The sequence below is a fragment of the Xenopus laevis genome, chromosome 8L (assembly GCF_017654675.1).
Source record: "Xenopus laevis strain J_2021 chromosome 8L, Xenopus_laevis_v10.1, whole genome shotgun sequence".
Classification (NCBI taxonomy): Eukaryota; Metazoa; Chordata; class Amphibia; order Anura; family Pipidae; genus Xenopus; species Xenopus laevis.
Window position 1 is genome coordinate 102558323 of NC_054385.1, and position 18902 is coordinate 102577224.

The window sequence follows — 18902 nt, forward strand, 5'->3', positions numbered from 1 at the left end:
AAATTATAAACCTAAATGGTGTCAATGTCCCTGGCATTAAAGTTGACATATCAATGCATAGTAGCACAGCGAAGCTCTTTATCTTTGGATTTCCCCCATAAGGGACCTTTTTTGTGGATGCGCAGTTAGGGCCAGTCTGGTATTGTGCCTACAGCGCATACGCTGCAAAGCTCCGTGAATTGGCAAAGACAAAGAAGAGGATCTGAAGATACCAAAGATGGCACCCATGAGCTCTGCTGCTCTACTCTGCATGTCAGCTTTACAGCCAGGGATACTTTTCAAGTAATGGAATATGCGGGTAGGAAGCAGAGAGGAGGGGCCAATGGAGGTAAGGGGATAGGGCCTTTCTCTTAAGGGCAAGGGCACACGGGCAGATTGGGGGAGGAAACTTTGGGCAACGGCGGAAATCAAAGCGACGCATGTGCATTGCCACAGGCGTTTTTTCATTGAAGCAGGCGGGAGTCAAGGGGAAGCAGTTTGGGAAGATTAGTCACCCCAAAGAAGAGGTGATTAGTCGCTGGGCGACTAAATCTCCCCAAATCTCGAGGTGTGCCCTTACCCTAAGAGGGGGTTTAGTTCTAACTATCATGTGTAAATCTGCTTAATCAATCTACTATCAATTTTTTCATTTTCATTCTTGCATTATAGAAAGATACAGGTGATGTGTATAAATCAAAAAAAGAAAATTTGAATTTCCAATAACTTATCAGATTTGCCATTTTTTGTGCGTAGAAAATGAAATTTATATTTATTCTTGGAATTCAGATAGTGTTTATTAACCTTTTCAACAAAATCCCAACTGAATCAGCTCATTTCAAAAAGGGGGTATATTTTTAATTTAATAAATTGGTGATTACGGTATGTTATAACCCTTTCCATTAGAGAATAAAAAGTGTATGAGAAAACAGCATTCAAATGCCTCATCAACTAGGCCAAAATACTTTATCTTGTTATTTTGTTCCTCAATCACCATGGGATTTTGCAATCTAATTATATTTTCTGGCCTTAATTGCTCTACAGATCTTAAATAAGTCATTACTTTTTATTGATCAACAAGACTACCATAATTACATTACTATTTCTAGTAATACAGATATGGGATCTGTTATCTGGAAACCCATTATCCAGAAAGCTCCGAAATACGGAATGGCCGTCTCCCAAAGACTCCATTTTATCCAAGTTTTTAAAAATTATTTCCTTTTTCTCTGTAATAATAAAACAGTAGCTTGTACTTGATCCAAACAAAGATATAATTAATCCTTATTGGAAGCAAAACCAGACTATTGGGTCTATTTAATTTTAAATCATTTTCTAGTAGAATTTAGGCATGAATTTCCGAAAGAACCATTATCCAGAAAACCCCAGGCCCTGAGCTTTCTGGATAACAGTCCTATACCTGTATAGGTTAAGTTAATGTACAGGGATGCATAAACAACCTGGGCACAAACATATTGTACTATTCTCTTGTAGGTCCTAAGCTTTCAGTATTCACCACAAGATGTCAGTATTTTGTCATCTCAAAAATGACAAAATGACCAAGTTTTATGATTATGAAGCTATTTGAACATACTGTACCTTACATTTAACACTACTTTATAATGTTAATTAAGTGAACTAAAAGGAGGCAGTGTTTAAGGGTGGTGGCATACCAGTGGTGATAGACGCCCAGCGACAAATCTTCGCTTCTGCAGGCGACTAATCTCCCTGAAATGCCTTCCCACCGGCAGGAATACAAATTGCAGACGGGATGGCATACGAATTGCTTCAGATTTCCGATGTCGCCCGAAGTTTCCTTGTGAGGCAACTTCGGAAATCTGAAGCAATTCATATGCCATCCCGCCGGCGAGCCGTATTCTTGCTGGCAGGAAGGCATTTCGGAGGGAGACTAGTCACCGCAAAAGCGAAGATTTGTTATAATTTCCCTGTCTGCCACCCCCCTAAAAGGCTGTACAATGAACTTACTTTACTTTAGTCTGTGACACTACCAAATTTAAAGTGTCCAGAGCTTCTTTGCCTCACAAATGGTCTTTTAAAGCCGGGATGGTTATTATCTTGTGAAGCTTAGAATAGATAGGGAGATTTGAGTGCACCCATACATGCTGTGCCAGCTTTTTTGAGTTCACAAACCAATCTCTGGACTGAAATGCAAAATAAGGTAGGAATTTAAAGTTCATAAGGGCCCAAACAGCCAAACACAGACCCATTATAGATTAACAGTCTATGACAGCATACAGCAGCCCCTTTTACTTTTGAGTTTAAAGACTGCCATTCAGAGACTGCTATTTTCATATACAACTTGCTTCTGTACTCTCTGTATCCTCCATGTGGGGGAAGGGGGGAGTTCTTGTTGGCTATAGAGGAAGCAGACCCCGCAGTCCAGGCCCCCCTTTTCCTGGGCCACCCTGTGACTGCGGGGTCTATTTGCTCTATAGTTATGCCACTGGAGCCAAGCAGAGAAGCATCAAGAGAGATAGGACTGAACAGAGAAACATCAGGAGATGCTTCCTGCATCAATATTTTCTTGTGGCTGTATAGAACATGAGAAAGGGGCCTCCTGCAGCACTGCTAATATCATGAACACTGAAAGAGAGAAAAAAAAGAGCTCAAAAAACATCCTGAGCAACTTCACATTATCTTGTTTGGAGGTGTATAGTTGATCTTTGTGGCACACGCTCTAAGCTGAATAATTAGCAGCTTGTTGCTGTCTACATATCTTCCAAACTGGTGGTAGAGTGTTATGCGCCACAAACATATGAGAGGTAATAATGTAAATGATACACTGAATATGAAAATCAAAAAAGGAGCATTTTGCATTACTATAAAAATAAGAAGACATTGCCTTACAAGATGGGTTCATTTGGGTCACCTTCAATATATTGTCTTTAACTAGCTAAGGTGGAAATATAGAAAAGGTTAGGTGAAGCAGAATAGACAAAACCAATGGAATTAAAAGAAAAAAATTAATTTATGAAACCAACAAAAAACATCCCTTTAAACCAGCTAAATTGTTTTCTCTCGGGGCCATGATTTCTTGTATATAATTTGAACTGCAGAATATATTACTTTTGCTATATCACATCATTCAGGTCAGAGGCAAGGCAAAGCAGTTTAGGTGCAAGGTTAAGGCGAAAGCTGAGCTCTCATTTACTTAGGGGGCCCATAGTTCAAATAACAAGATGCATGAATTTTGAAATTAAAGTAGAGTAAGCAGAAGAGCTGGAAAAACTGATGCGGTTCCTGCATGTCAATCATTTATAATGCTGGCAGCTGTGATGAGGAAAATGTACAACCATAAAGAACCCTAGTAAGGGAAAGGCAGTTGAGGCATTGATATCAAATTGCATTCTTCTCAGATTAGTACACACACCAGAAAGAAAAAGAAAATAATTGTGTGCATCTAAATCATGCAGTTAAATTTGTAAAGCAAGCATGCGGTGTCTAATTCAACTCTCTGCATTCACTATGGGGTACCAACAGGTGTTAGTATCTCCCTAACAACTATAAACAAGTGGACAGATTCTCTCCCTGAATGTCTGGTGCTGCTGAAATTTGATTCCATGCGCTGAGCTTAAAATTAGTGTTGGGAGCTGACCACTGATCACACTCTTAGAAGGCCTGATTTCATTGGAGCTTAATGTCACTAATAAGCCACTGTGCTTTTTTACTTGAGTTTACTTTTGGATATTAGCAGAGGCTCGTTGGATTAACCTGACGTCTCATGTGTCTTTAAAAAATAGTCAGCCCAGAAACAAGTCACCAAGCCTATCAGCCACCATGGTGTGTGATTTATGGGGCTTACACACGATTAACACACTGGCTCACTGGAACCAGTGTTGACATGATCCCTGTAAATATGAATAATCAGGAAGGAGCTGGACAGACTAGAAGGAGACATGGAAACATGGTTATGCCTAAGGGCGGATGGGTAACTTCCTCTAAAAGCACCAATCAGGAGAGACTTCTAAAAACTTCTAGAAGCCCAGCTCTCCTGTCTGTAAGTGTGACTACAGTAGGGTAAAGGAGACACACAGGGCCCAGGAGTACATTGACCACCATGCCAGATCAGGGGCAAGGTCAACACAGATAGATTCCTAATTAAAATAAGACTTATGACATCTAATGGGATACATACATGTATGTTTCAGTACACTGTTAAAGTAATGGGTATCCCATGTGATAAGCAACCAGAATCTGGACACCTAAGTAATTGGGGAACAGTAACAGTCAAAGACCTCTAAGGACAGAAAGGTTTTCTTCCACTTAAAGGAATTGTTCAGTATAAAAATAAAAACTGGTTAAATAGATAGAAACATGTTTCTGATATAGTTAGTTAGCCAAATATGTCATCTATAAAGGCTGAAGTGACTGGATGTGTAACATAATAGCCAGAACACTACTTCCTGCTTTGCAGCTCTCTTGGTTTCCAATGATTGGTTACCAGGAAGTAACCAATCAGTGACTTGAAGGGGGGCACATGGGTCATAACTGTTGCTTTTGAATCTGAGCTGAATTCTGAGGATCAATTGCAAACTCACTGAACAGTTATGTCCCATGTGGGCCCCCTTAAAGTGGCTGACTAACTCAGAGTTAGAGAGCTGAAAAGCAGGAAATCGTGTTCTGTTATGCGAGACATCCAGTCACGCCAGCCTTTATAGATTAAATTTTTGGCTAACTATATTAGACATTTTTTATTTTGCACAGCCTATCTATTTACCGAGTTTTTATTTTTATACTGAACAATTCCTTTAAGGTCTCAAAGCCGTAATGAACTTGAGTGGGCAGCCGTTCATCACATAGGTTTATCTTATGAAAGGTTTAGTTAACCAGGAATAACAGGCGTGCAAGGCACAGAAGAGAAGGCCTTAAACAGTGAAATATGATTTTCAAGCAAAGTAAACATGTGTTCTATAAAGTATGCATTATCAAATGTTTACTATTAATTTTCCAAGTCGTTTTACAAATAATAATTACTGGGGGATTTTTCTTCCTCTTCATCTGGATCATTTTCTTCTGTTTTAGGTCGGCCTTTGATTTTATACAGCAGTGTTCGCAGCCTTCCTGTCCATGATGTATCCTCTTCTTCTTCTTCCAATTCATCAAGTGGAATACCTAAATACAACAACAAAACAGAAAGCAGATTTATTACATTTATATCAACACAAAGTAGTATCATAAAGAATTTATCATTTATCTGAAATACGCCAACATAATTCCACTTCTATTCATTGTTTTGCTATTACTCACATTATTATTAATCACATTATATATATATATATATATATATATATATATATATATATATATATATATATATATATATATATATATATATATATATATATATATATATATACACAAAATAATGTGAGTAATAGCAAAACAATGAATAGAAGTGGAATTATGTTGGTGTATTTCAGTTCAGTGTGTGTGTACTGCATGTACATATTGGTAGAAGTATCCGCACTTCAAATCATGGAAAAAATATTTGTTTATTCTCAAGTACATTGCCAAAGTTTGTACACTTAATGTTTTATAGTGATGCACCAAATCCAGGATTCGACTAAGATTCTGGCTTTTTCAGCAGGATCCAGATTCGGTCAAATCCTTCTGCCTGGCCGAACCGAATCCTAATTTGCATATGCAAATTAGGGTCAGGGAGGGAAATTGTGGAAAAATGTTTTCCCCTAATGCAAATTAGGATTCGGATTCGGTTCAGTATTTGCCCAAATCTTTTGCGAAGGATTCGGGGGTTCGGCCGAATCCAAAATTGTGGATTCGATGCATCCATAATTTTTGATCCTGCCCCCAATAAAATTTGCAGAAGGTTTTTTAGAGCAGCAAACTAGAAAATAACAAACTACCTAAAAAACAGATAGGGGCAGATTCATCAAGGGTCGAATAATAATCGTTCGATCGAACGATAAAATCGTTCGATTCTTTAAGCGATCAATCGAACAATTTTTATTCTACCAAAGAATACTTAGAAAAGATAGCCATAGGCTAACATTGAACTTTGGTAGGTTTAAAGTGGCGAAGTATGAAGTCAAAGTATTTTTTAAAGAGACAGTACTTCGACTATTAAGATGTGAATGATTTATTACAGTAATAAATTGGGTGTTAATGTAAATGTTGTTATAAAACTAATGGCAACTTATTTTTAAAATAAAGCTCTGTTATTGTCCTTATATTCGATTTAACACAATACATTGTAAACACAAGAATAATCAACTAAAAATAACTCATTAGCATATCTTTAAAAAGTGGGGTTTTTACACCAAGCTAACAACTAAAATTAAACTATTATTTTTTACCAAAACTTTGCCTGAAGTTAAGAGAACAAAGTTAAATATGTACTTAAAAAAGTAGTACTACTATTGTAGTATTTTATCTGTGATGAAACAAAATTCAGAGATTATATTCGCATAGTATTTTGAATTTTATTAATGCTATAGTTACCACAATGCATAAGGAGATCCTCATGAAATTCGTAAAGCTCATCGCGAATCTCTTCTGGGCATGGACAGTCATCGTGCAGTCGGAAATTCAAAAGCATGTTAATCTGTAACGGGATAAATATGTCATTCCAAATGAAGGTTCCCACTATGCTATTTGCAGAACGTATAGGCAAGTAATTGTCATTAACTCCAGGGAATCAGGAAAGTCTAAAGCAGGATGCTAACATAAGTATTCAAACTAAATGGGGTTATTTTATGATTTTCCCCTACAGGTGAAAAAAGGGTCAAGGTCTGCACTCAGTATGGAGGAAATATTTTTCAAGGCAGATGTGGCAGTAGCCAGTCACACAAATTGTCTGCGCAAATATTGGAGGAGGAAAAATATTTTCTAGTTCCATGGTAATTCAGTACAACTTTACTGTCTAGTGCCTACACTGCCCCACAAACATCTAACAAGCCATGCAGTTCTAAAGTTGTGCATAAATGCTGAAGTCTCTGCTAATGTAATTATATACGTGCATCTATCGCTGCATGATGCACTTACTTCTTGAATGATGACTTCCCAATGTAATATGGCGCTGATGAGAAATTAAGGACATTAAAGAACTCCACTAAACTGTCACCTGACTACAGTCGAGACTTTCTTGGAAGACCCAGAAAGTTGCTATTTCAGCAGAGGCAAACGTACCTGTTCCTGTGGGGGGGAGCGGAATTCCCTTGTTTTCTTAGCAGTCAGAGCAGCTGACATATTCAGCGCCTGCATCAGCTCGTTGTACCGAAACTTCTGGTTGTGTTGCAGTTTTGATACAAAGTTATCCGAGAATGAGACAATTGATTCTACGCGGTGCTTCAGTTCACAGTCACAGAAGTAATGAAGGAGCTCACACATCTAGAAAGCAAAATGTGCAAAGGAAATTTAGAATAATGTGCAATCTATACATTTCTATATGTTTATATCCATTACATTCTCAGGATTTATTATTCTAGAAATTATATTAGGGATTTCATTGGTGCACTGCAACTGTATAAAACAGGTAAAAACTACAGAGGAACAAATTACGTATTTAATTAAGTGCAAGTTAATGCAATTTATTAATAGATATTTGTTTCTTCTCTGGTGTGGTTTTAAGTGTAATACGAAGTCCCACCTGGAGTTTGACAGATTCTGGAAGACGTGTCTGCAGTAAACCCTTGGTGGGGGAAGTTGGATCTCTTATTGCTTTCTCTCCTGCTTCCACATCTTTCTCCTCTACTTGTGCAACTTCTTCCTTTTCATACTCCTCTGTTTCCTCTTCCTTGTTGTCCCCAAAAACATTGGGATCAATAAGCAAAAGTATTTGCTGTACATCTTCATCTTCAAACACTCCCATAATAAGCAGGGTAGCAATAAGTTTTAGAACAGGTACAAACTGGAATTCCACTTTGCCGCCAACTGGATCTCGAATGTGTTCTCCACTACTCTGCACAGCTTCTGTTAACATGCTTATGGCCTTTGTCTTCAGTATGTCAATAGGAATCTCTGGACCATGTTGCTGTCTCTCTTCTCCAGTCAGTACAAAACAGGGCACTGTGAAGTGAAGGTCAGACTTCAGGCAAGTACTACGCCCAACCCCTGGTAGTCCATGTCTCTTTGACTCATCAGGGAACAGTCTGATCTTCCGTGTCTCATCCGTGATGGGAATGATAAACTCATTGTTCATCATAAGTTTGCCCTCCTTGGCAGATTCTAAAAACATGCTGATAAGAAGGTTGTAGAATCCTGATCTCAGAAGACCAGGTAAATACTGGTTATCAATGGTGTACAGGAGCTGGGACTGGTCTACATGACTGCACAGGGCATGGGAAACACGGTTATTGCCAAGTGCACACACTGCACAGTATAGCTTTAAAGTGTGGTAATGAAATTTCATTAAGTCCTCCTGCTCAGAAAGTTCCAGGATGTCTATGCACCTGATGAATAAAAATGTTGCAGATAAAATAACAGTATAAGACATCAAAGAGTAATATATAACAGAAAAACCCCAAGTCTTGCAGAAAGATTACCCCCAATTCCCTTTAACCCTCTAACTTCAATTACTTAATCTAACATTTAAGCTTTAACTGCTGTGCAATGCTTTGTTTAAATATAGCTATACAGTAGCCTATGATGCTCCAGCAACTGCTGAATGAGAATGACCACTATCCTATAAGAAAGAGGGACAAGGGCAGTGTCACAGAATAGTCATTAAGGTAAGAGTTGGAACTACACAGGATAACATTTTTCTATAAAAAGAATTACATAGCACAACAGGATATATTAATTTTGACAAATACTGGCATAGATTTCACAGTAAATTCCTAAAGAGAGAGAAATTTAGGTGTGACAAACTATTGTTTCATTATCATCTGTGCATCTGGAGTGTCAGTTTGAGCAACTACAACACATTGCACAGTACTGGAAATAGATATTAATCACCTACCGGTTCTCCTCAGGTATATGCAATGCCATCATCTGTAGAGGTTCCAGACACTGCACCACCCAGCCATGCCGTTCACTTACACGTTCTGTCTCCACCTTAAGGAAGTTGTTTGGCATGCGGCTCCAAAGGACAGGGGTAATGGTCTGCACATCCAGTCGGGGAGGGCACTGTGGCACAGGATTTTTTTCCTCGCTTTTAAATATTGCAGCAGAGAGAGGCATAGTGTTCTATGTTAAAGCAAAGAAACAGATTAAGCAGGGTATAAAATGGGTGAACACTAAACAGGTTGATTAACAATCTGCAAATTGTAATTCTTGCAAGAACAACCCCCCAGTTGATAAACTAAGTCTATTAGAAGTTTTTAGAGTTGGGGGGAAGTTTGATTGACCTGAGGACTCTGGTTATTTTTTAACTGGCACAAAAGCACACAAAATGGTCCCCTACCACTTCCCGAGAAGAATGGGGAATGCTGTCACAAAAAATTAAAAACGACATCAATACATCTTTTCACTAAACTGTCTTAATTCAGGAAAGTGACACTGACCTCCCAGCAAGCCTTTATTCATTATAAATTTCTACTGTCATGCCTCAATTCTGCCTTGTTGAAAGCCAAGCAAGAGTATTACAGTACCCTTAGAAACAATCACAAATCCAACCCACAATGTCTGTTTTCTTTATTCAATACTCTTCTTCATCCCTCATCATCTGTACTGGTCAACCTGATATATTCTCCTCAGGATTTTGCAGATTACTTTAAAGACAAAGTAGAATCCATCCACAATCATTTCCTACCTCTACTAATGCCTGTCAGTCAAATTACTGTCTTCCGATTGCCCTTAAACTCCTATTGTGTTCTCCCGTATTTCTAACTTTCTACACAAACAATCTGTTGAGACTGCTTTGTGCAGAGTTACAAATGATCTTCAGGCTGCCAAAGCCAAAGGCCACTTCTCTTTCCTTATCCTCCTTGACCGATAATCTGCATTTGATAGAGTAGACCACTCTCTCCTGATGCAAATTCTGTAGCCACTTGTAACCAGGCTGCATCTTGGCTCTCTTCTAACCAATCATTCACTGTCTCTTTTGCTAAGGAAACCTCATCTCTGGGGCAAGCGAGTCAGTCAGAGTAATAAAATTTGTAACTGGTTTAAGTAACCTTGAAGGTTATGGAAGTGTACAGCTACGAGGTAGCTTGTGTCCTATATACTCTAAATCTACTCTACTTTATTCTTATTTGTTATATATTATTCTATCTATTTATATCCTTGCTACTGTACTATTTTTGTAAAAATTGTTAAATAAAAAAAAAAGGAAACCTCATCTCTTGTTCCACTTAATGTGTAGATGTCACAAGGCTCTGTACTTGGCCCATTGTGGTTCTCCCTGTACAGTCTGTCTTTGGGAGATCTAATCTGTTCACTTGGCTTTAATTAGCATCTGTATGCTGATGATACCCAAATATATTTACCCACCCCTTCATTAACTGCTGAAACTGAGGCCCAAATCTCAAACTGCCTCCTAGCAATCTCCAACCGGATGAACTAGTGCCACCTCAAACTCAACCTAACAAAAACTGAACTGAACTAATTATCTTTCCACCTAAGCCTGGTCCTACTCCCCTATTTACTATCTCTATTCATGGCATGCTCATTAACCCTATCAACTCAGCATGCTGTCTGGGGGTAATCTTTGACTTCTCTCTCTCTTTCTCTGATCATATTAGCACCACTGTCAAAACCGGTCACTTTTCTTACACAATATTGCCAAAATCTTTCACCTGCTACGTGCAATAAACTCATGCATGCTCTCATCCTATCCAGACTAGATTACTATAACCTTCTAATAATTGGCCACCTTAACTCCTAATCTTTCTCCTCTACAGTCTGTATTAAATACTGCTGCCAGAATTCGCCTCCTCATCCAAAAGAGTACAGCGCCTCCCCTGTTGAAGCCCTTAAAATGGCTTCCCATAAAACAAAGAATAACTTACAAACTCTTCCTCTTTCAAAGCCCTTCACTCCTCTGCACCAAACTACATCTCATCTTGTCTCTTTATATGTTCCTGGACGAATCCTCTGCTCCTCTCAGAGCAACTGCTTGGTTGCACCCCCCCCCCCCCCACTAATACTGTTTTTTCCCACATCAAACCCTTCTGTCTTGCTGCTTCTTAAATTTGTTATGCCATTCCTGAATTTCTCCATAGGGAACCCTTCCTCAATATCTTCAGAATTAAACTCAAAGACTACCTCTTGGAGCACTTGCATAACACCTGAGCTGGCACCTATATGGCAGTGTCACTCGTTGTAACCTACAGCACTTAATATCTGATTTGTGTCTGTAAGTTACTCTCCCATCTAGACTGTAAGATCTTTGGGGTAGGGACCTCCATCCTTTTGTCTCCTTGAAATTAAGCACTTAATCTGTATTGTAACTATAGTTTATATTTATGTGTATTGTATTTTTGTACTTATTTGTATTTATTATCGTAATGACCCCCTGTTTCTTCTACTAATTTATTGTTCTTCTGTAAAGTGCTTCATCCTCAGGTAGCGCTATACAAATAAAAATATACATAACTACATACTAACTAAGCCTACCACCAGTGTCTAATAGTTGGAATAGGTATTATTGCCTAAGGGGCATATTTCAGGCATTTTGTTAGCTGTGTTTTTCAGGTGCAAGAGCATCCCAAATCAGCCCCTGCCATCTATCTGTTGAAGTGGTTTGGAAATGGCTAAACGTGCATGCACACCACGGGGCAAATTTATTAAGGGTCAATTGAAAACTTGAATTTTTTTTATGGTCAAAACTCTCATATTCGACTAGGGAAGTATCCAAACTTGATTTGAGCTTTTAAAAAATCACATGAATTCGAAATTCGACCCTTGATAAATGTGCCTCCAAGTGTTGTTCTCTATGGCATTTTCAGGCTTAAAACACCAGTGTTGGCATTTCCATGTGGGAGACAACAGGGGCATTTTTTTTTAACATTTATATATGGCTGACAATGTATGAATTCCATGCATTGTGCCATTATCACTCAGTAAAATGCATTTGATTTTTGATAATTCAGCCCCTGATATATTCTTAAGAAGTTACTATTAAGTACCTTTCTTCTATCTGGTTTACCATCCTTCATTCAGAAGACATTGACACTGCCTATTGTTTATACTGCACCTTAAAATACTTTCTTTGTCAGGTTTACAGGTTCAGTGGCCTTTTAGGATACAATGATTTGGGATCTAAATTGTTTGTAGAGTGTAATTTTGACATGCAAAATCATTGGTTAGATTGTAGGCTTGGTGGGACAAGGATCCCTGCTTTGTGGAATTGTCAGTCAGTAAATGGTCCTGTTTTACTACTGATATATATGAAAAACAGGCAAAATTAAACAATACCTTTAACCTGCCAAGCTCAAATTGGATGAGATTTGTGCTGGTTGGCTGCAGGAAGACAGCTGGGAACAGCTTTGTGTTTGGTTCAACCTATCAAGTTAAATATAGACTCATTAGAATAGAGATCATTATCTAATGCAACAGGCTTTAAAAATTAGGACAAACAATGTCGAATGGTACAGGGAACTAGCCATATGCAAACTATTCTACAATGTCTGGTTTAAGGTAAATACCTGGTAGCATGTCCCAAGATCTTTTCCATTGGCTGTGAATGACAGCAGTCCAGTAGCCAAATCAACAAGGCACCCAATATCAATGTCCACACTGCTACGACTGGATCTCTGTGAGCCAGCAGACAAGTCGCCTCCCCACACCATGTAGCAGTTGCTTCGCTTAACACTGAAAAGAGCAATTGTGCAAAAGCAACTTACTTTATGTAACTAAAAATGTTAAATATCAAAAACACGTGTAAAATACAAGGAATATAAACATAAGAATTGGAAATATGACAAAATCAAATCTCTCTACGGTAACAAGCAAATACTTACCTTTCATGTACTCTGCCACGTTCATCTCCTAAAGTCACAGTCACTGTACAGTTCTTGGACAAGTCAAATTTTTCTCTGTAAAAGTGGTAATCTGGGGTTACCCATCCCACCCACACAGATGAAGGATCCTGACCAGCGAATATTCTGACTGAGTAGTAATATGTCTGCAGTGAAAGCAAAAAAAACCCCATTAGATTCCCTATCAGCAATGTATCATTCAACTTCTACATTAGATTCCCTATCAGCAATGTATCATTCAACTTCTACTCAGATATAAAATGTTGCCAATCCTCATTTTAGAGGAAAAAGCCATAAAATTAAATGTTATCCTCAACACTACTCTGGTGTATCGTTATGACTTCAAGTGGCATGTGGCTCAAAATATATGACATATAAAGAATGTCATATAATATAAAATAATAAAACAATTACTGAAATACTTACTGTTGTGGTGTGTGAAGATGCCTCTTGAAGCTGGTTTCTAGAAAAAAAAATTTCTTTAGTACAGCATTTTACTACTTGTGATATTTTAACTACAATTAATTACCAAGTTCAAACATAAGAGAAGGAGGCATACGTTCGGACCCTCTGAACCAAAAACAATCATCCATAAAGTTGAGGTAGGTAGTATAAAATAATATAAAATAATATTAGTGCTTAAGAATACACACAAATTGTGACATCCATGAACAAAAACAAATTATGCTGCACATAGCTGTTCAATGTGCAGTGAGTTTTTCCAAACAAGTATGATTCATAAGTCAGCCCTTGTTTAGATTCACCTCCCACTTAAGCACATGCAACACACTATTTTTGTAAACCCCAATTACAAATGTCCATCTTGCACAATAACTCAGTAAAGAACTGAATAAACCTTGCCATTTACATGTCTCAGTTGACATGGCAATTATTTATTATTTGAGAGTGGTACTTAACCTTTGTAACCAGAACAGATATCTCTAAAAGTGAACATTAAACATTCTCTCTCTATATATATAGCGATTGCACATGCCCCATGGCTGCGGTGATCCCTTTCACCAGTTAACGGAGGAATCTGAAACTTTAAGGGCAAATTTATCAGTATCAGTATGATAGGCCAGGTTAGCAAACATTTATATTGTATAAAGAATGACATGGCACACAATAAACAAAGAAAGAGTTCCAGTTTAATTCAAGTTTTGCAAATCCACCATGAAAGTTATATATATCATTTAAGAGTAAATGTAGAAATGTTAATTTTTCTTTTAAAACCAAATTAAATCTATGAAATCTCATTGAGGTTGAGCCATAAGGGAAAGCATTGTGCTGTGGATACAAGCAAAGATGACAACTTAAAAAAACAAAAAAAAACTAATACCGTTTCAGGAAGTTTTCTTCAGTGTTAAAGGCAGAGTGGAACTCCACAGGCATGCTTAGGCGACAATAGATCATATCTGCATTACTGTTCTGGGTTCCAAAGGTTTTGTGAGTGACTTTCAGGCACGGAGGACTTTCTACCGTCCCATCTATCCTTGTTACCTGTGTTTAAAACAGATTTGGTAATGAGTGAAGTTCACCAGATATTTACAAAATCTAAAATCTAAGACACAAGATTTCATTTCCAAAGGGGACAAAGAACAACTCCTTAAAGTTGCCTAGTGATGCCACTCTTCATGCCTACAGTATGGCACTAACTAGGTTTAGTTTGTAATTATAAAAATGAACAGCAGTCCAAGTGAAACTTCTCCAGCTAGAACATACCATTTTTAAAAAATAGGACACAATATAATGCTGCACACAGCAATTAGAAGGCAATTTCAAGCAAAAGACAAGGGACAGAAATGGTCAGAGCTGACCCATTCTACAACCTGTGGTGCTGTGCAGCTACAAAACATTCAACACCGGCCTTCCCTCAGAGTATGGGAGATTTGGAACTGGATAAGACTGGGGACATTGTGTGATGGAAGTGATGACCTTCAGCAAATTTACAACAAAGCAAGCGCTGCTCTGCAAACTCTAATGAGCAGGGTCTTCTTTACATCCTGCATTGCTTACTATTTGTAGAAACACTCTTGTATAACACTTCAAAATACATGAATACAGAGAAACTGTCCACCACATCAGAAGTGGACAGGATTTTCTAGAAGGTGGGTGAATGCACAATGCTACTAAAGTTGCACTTTGCATTGTTACTGCATTGCCCTGCTAACTGGAAGGTAAAGTCTCTGTTCATACTACGACATTTCTACATCAGCTGGCCATGGTGGCTCCCACACATACAAAGTATACAGTTACTACTCCAGATGTTGCAGAGCTACAACACTGACAATCCAAAGCAACAGTAGAGTAGCAGTGTAATTCTGCAACAGAGATTACCCCTGCCCAGGTAATATACAAAACTTAGAATCATTTGGTTTGCCTAGCCTACTACTGAAGCTACTCTGTAATCAACATTTACCTTATACAGTTATTATAGCTCCTTTCCATGTTTGAGTGTCTCATATTCTTAAAGGGATACTGTCATGGGAAAAAAAAACTTTCAAAATGAATCAGTCAATACTGCTGTTCCAGCAGAATTCTGCACTGAAATCCATTTCTCAAAAAAGCAAACAGATTTTTTTATATTCAATTTTGAAATCTGACATGGGGCTAGACATATTGTCAATTTCCCAGCTGCCCCAAGTCATGTGACTTGTGCTCTGATAAACTTCAATCACTCTTTACTGCTGTACTGCAAGTTGGAGTGATAAAACCCCCCTTCCTTCCCCCCCCCCAGCAGCCAAACAAAAGAACAATGGGAAGGTAACCAGATAGCAGCTCCCTAACACAAGATAACAGCTGCCTGGTAGATCTAAGAACAACACTCAATAGTAAAAACCCATGTCCCACTGAGACACATTCAGTTACATTGAGAAGGAAAAACAGCAGCCTGCCAGAAAGCATTTCTCTCCTAAAGTGCAGGCACAAGTCACATGACCAGGGGCAGCTGGGAAATTGACAAAATGCCTAGCCCCATGTCAGATTTCAAAATTGAATATAAAAAAATCTGTTTGCTCTTTTGAGAAATGGATTTCAGTGCAGAATTCTGCTGTAGCAGCACTATTAATTGATTCATACATGACAGTATCCCTTTAACTATGGCTTTTTTCCTTTACCTAATACCTTTCATGATAAGTAATATATGGCAGATAGTAAAAGCAGCACGGAGCAATTTCTTTTTTCTGGTTGCTGCCCTAATGAATTCACTCCATTGCTTTACTGCAATGCTACAGGTAAAACAAATTTTTAATCATAGGTATGCACAAATTTACTTTACAATTGGATCAGATTTTCCTACTCTGTGCTGAGCTGTGTTTAATTTATAGTCATTGCAGTAATGGTGCTGTGGTACCCTGTAAACGACCCTTGGGTTTATAAACAGAGATACCAATGGAAACATCTGTGATGGTTTAGTGCCCATTAATGCTATACATGGAATATGAAGTGCTATAATCAACAAAGCATAAAATATGACATGCTTACCTCAATATGAGGATGATCTTTTGGCACATTGACAAATGTGGGTAAGCGTTTGCTAAACCACATGACAACATCTCTGTTCATATTGACAGCATAGGGCTGGAAGCCTTCCTGCAGGCCACACATTGTGTAGTACTTAAACGTGCTGGCATCCTTCCCCAGGTTCATACGACCAATTTGGGACAATCCAAGGGAGCAGACGGGAACAAAGCCTTAATAAGAAAGCCCTCATTAAAACCAAAAGTAAAGAAAAATAAAGGATACATTATAGGCATTATGAGAATAAATCTGTTTAATATCAGGATGTTTTCTGGTTTACAAATGTGTATCTGCAGACAAAAACGTAGTTGTGTAAAAGGAGTAATCCAGCTTTTCCAACACACAGCTGGTGAGAGAGATACAGCCGGCTCTAGGAAGTGACCCTGAATCATTCTTTTATCCTCTGCTAAGACCTGTAACTCCTGTTTACAATGTTGACAGTGTTTGTTTTGTTTGATAAAACCGAAAATGTTGTTAAAGGTCATCTAAAACCAAAGGGAACAAGCAGACATTCTTACAGAATTCTGTCCTATATAAGCATGGAATGTGTCTGGAACATTTGAAGCCAATCAGTTCTTTGCACACCTGTTTTAAAGCTGTCTGTTAGAAGAAGATGATATGTAGAGAAGCTTAAAGGTTCTTGGGCACAGTTCATAGCTCATTTATTGTAATCCGAATGTAAAAGGGATACCAGTGACAGCATCTTTAGTGAATGGTTTGCTGCATGCCTCGACTAAATCTATGATATCCATTTACTAATTAAAAAATAAATGATTGTCCTTCCATGTGAACATAGTTACAAGACCCCTCCTCCTAAATAAATTGCTGTCTGTTGGCGGCGTGAGCCACTTTTACTCTGATCTGTTAAATTCTACTTATAGCATCCAGCTAAAATACTAATCGTACATTCCTAAGATAGCCGCTACTGCATACTTAATTTAAAACTGATGGAAACTTCAAATTATTCTAAGGCAATAAAACTGTAAAAGAAGGTATCTAAAGATATTTCATATTGAACTAAAAATAAGTTTTGGTTAAGTGCTTAATAAAAGAAAATATTATTCTATGCAATTTTTTAGTTGAGTACAGAAAGCAGTATCTGTGTATGTTGCTATACTTTGCACTCACTGCTCATTCTGACTATTGAAATAATCTTCAGCAAAATCCTGCACTAAAATCTATTCTTCAAAAAAGCAAACAGATTTTTTTAATATTTAGTTTTGAGATTCGACATGGGGCTAGATATGTTCTTAATTTCCCAGGTGCCCTCAGCCATGCTCTGATAAACTTCAGTCACTCTTTACTGCTGCACTGCAAGTTGGAGTTGTATCACCCCCCTCCTCCCTTTCCACCTGTAAACAGAACAATAGGAAGCTAACAAGAAAAAACCTGCTATAAATGGCCCCATACGCCTAGTGATTGATAAAAGAATAGCACTCAATAGTAAAACAATCCCTCTAAAGACAATTATAGCTTGTGTCAAAAACAATATGGTGGATAATTTAAATATATATATAAACTAGTAACATATAACTTCATGGCCTAAGATTCTTAATGCTATTACTTCAATTTCTAACACATTGTATTGGCATCAAATCCTTATTGTGTGGGGCTTATGGCATTTATTTGCCACTTTGACGCATGCCAAATCTTTAATGAGGATTTTAGATAAAAGATGCAAAAAGCTCTTTGAAAGTGATGTTGTTCCTGGCATATATGATGATGATTAGACAATGCGTTCCAAATAGGAGGGTTCTCTTGTTTGCAAATCATATATGCAATAAGAGCATAGATAACTGACTTTTTAGACACTTGAATGAGGGCCCAGCTGAACAACACACTACACAGCATTTTTTTACTATTTCATTTGTTTTCTTTGCCTTATTCAAACTTTAAGTTTAAGATAATATGCAGGGGGGGAAATTAGGGAACAAATAGAAGCGCAATATATAGTCATTGCTACCTTTAGCCTCACTGTGGATTCTCCATGCTGCATTGAAAATACTTATATTCATGCAAATAATATAAATCTTTGTAGCATCTGCCCTTAATGTGTCCCATTGATATGTATGGGAAATGCAGCACCAAAATTGGCCTTATTCAGCACTAAAATGCTCTAAGAAGCCTTCGGAAAAACACCCTATAAACACCCCATCTTTTCATTACTGTAATGCAATGCAAACAAAAGCCCCTGCTGTGCAGCCAACCAGGCCTGGAGAAAAGAAACTTGAGGAACACACACGCGTAACACAAAAAGGTCATTTCATATTGGGGACAAATTCCATAGTTCAGATGTATGGGGAGAATTATTCCATTATAAATTCCAAACTACAGAGCATAAATATTTTATTTTTAAGTCTAAACATCTTTAGCGTCTAGCTCCGTATTTTCTTATATTAGATTTTTGCCCACATTTCAGGGTTGTTTGTAAAGCAGCAATTGTGTATTTACAGATTTTTTTTACGTTATTGTACCCTACAGAATAATGTGGGGGAGAGGGTTAGATGG

General features: G+C 37.9%; 1 protein-coding gene across 10 annotated transcripts in view; it reads right to left on the reverse strand.

Moving 5' to 3' along the window:
• The window catches only part of ryr3.L (ryanodine receptor 3 L homeolog), a 268307-nt gene that overhangs the window by 123962 nt on the left and 125443 nt on the right, over positions 1-18902 (reverse strand). For all 10 annotated transcript variants that reach the window (XM_041573333.1, XM_041573332.1, XM_041573331.1 and 7 more), the window contains 11 exons: positions 16359-16567; positions 14215-14375; positions 13302-13338; positions 12858-13021; positions 12543-12708; positions 12313-12399; positions 8915-9141; positions 7604-8405; positions 7144-7344; positions 6457-6559; positions 4972-5109 (listed from right to left, as the gene is read on the reverse strand). In XM_041573333.1, coding sequence (XP_041429267.1) covers positions 4972-5109; positions 6457-6559; positions 7144-7344; positions 7604-8405; positions 8915-9141; positions 12313-12399; positions 12543-12708; positions 12858-13021; positions 13302-13338; positions 14215-14375; positions 16359-16567 — 2295 coding nt within the window. The remainder of the gene's footprint in view (positions 1-4971; positions 5110-6456; positions 6560-7143; positions 7345-7603; positions 8406-8914; positions 9142-12312; positions 12400-12542; positions 12709-12857; positions 13022-13301; positions 13339-14214; positions 14376-16358; positions 16568-18902) is intronic.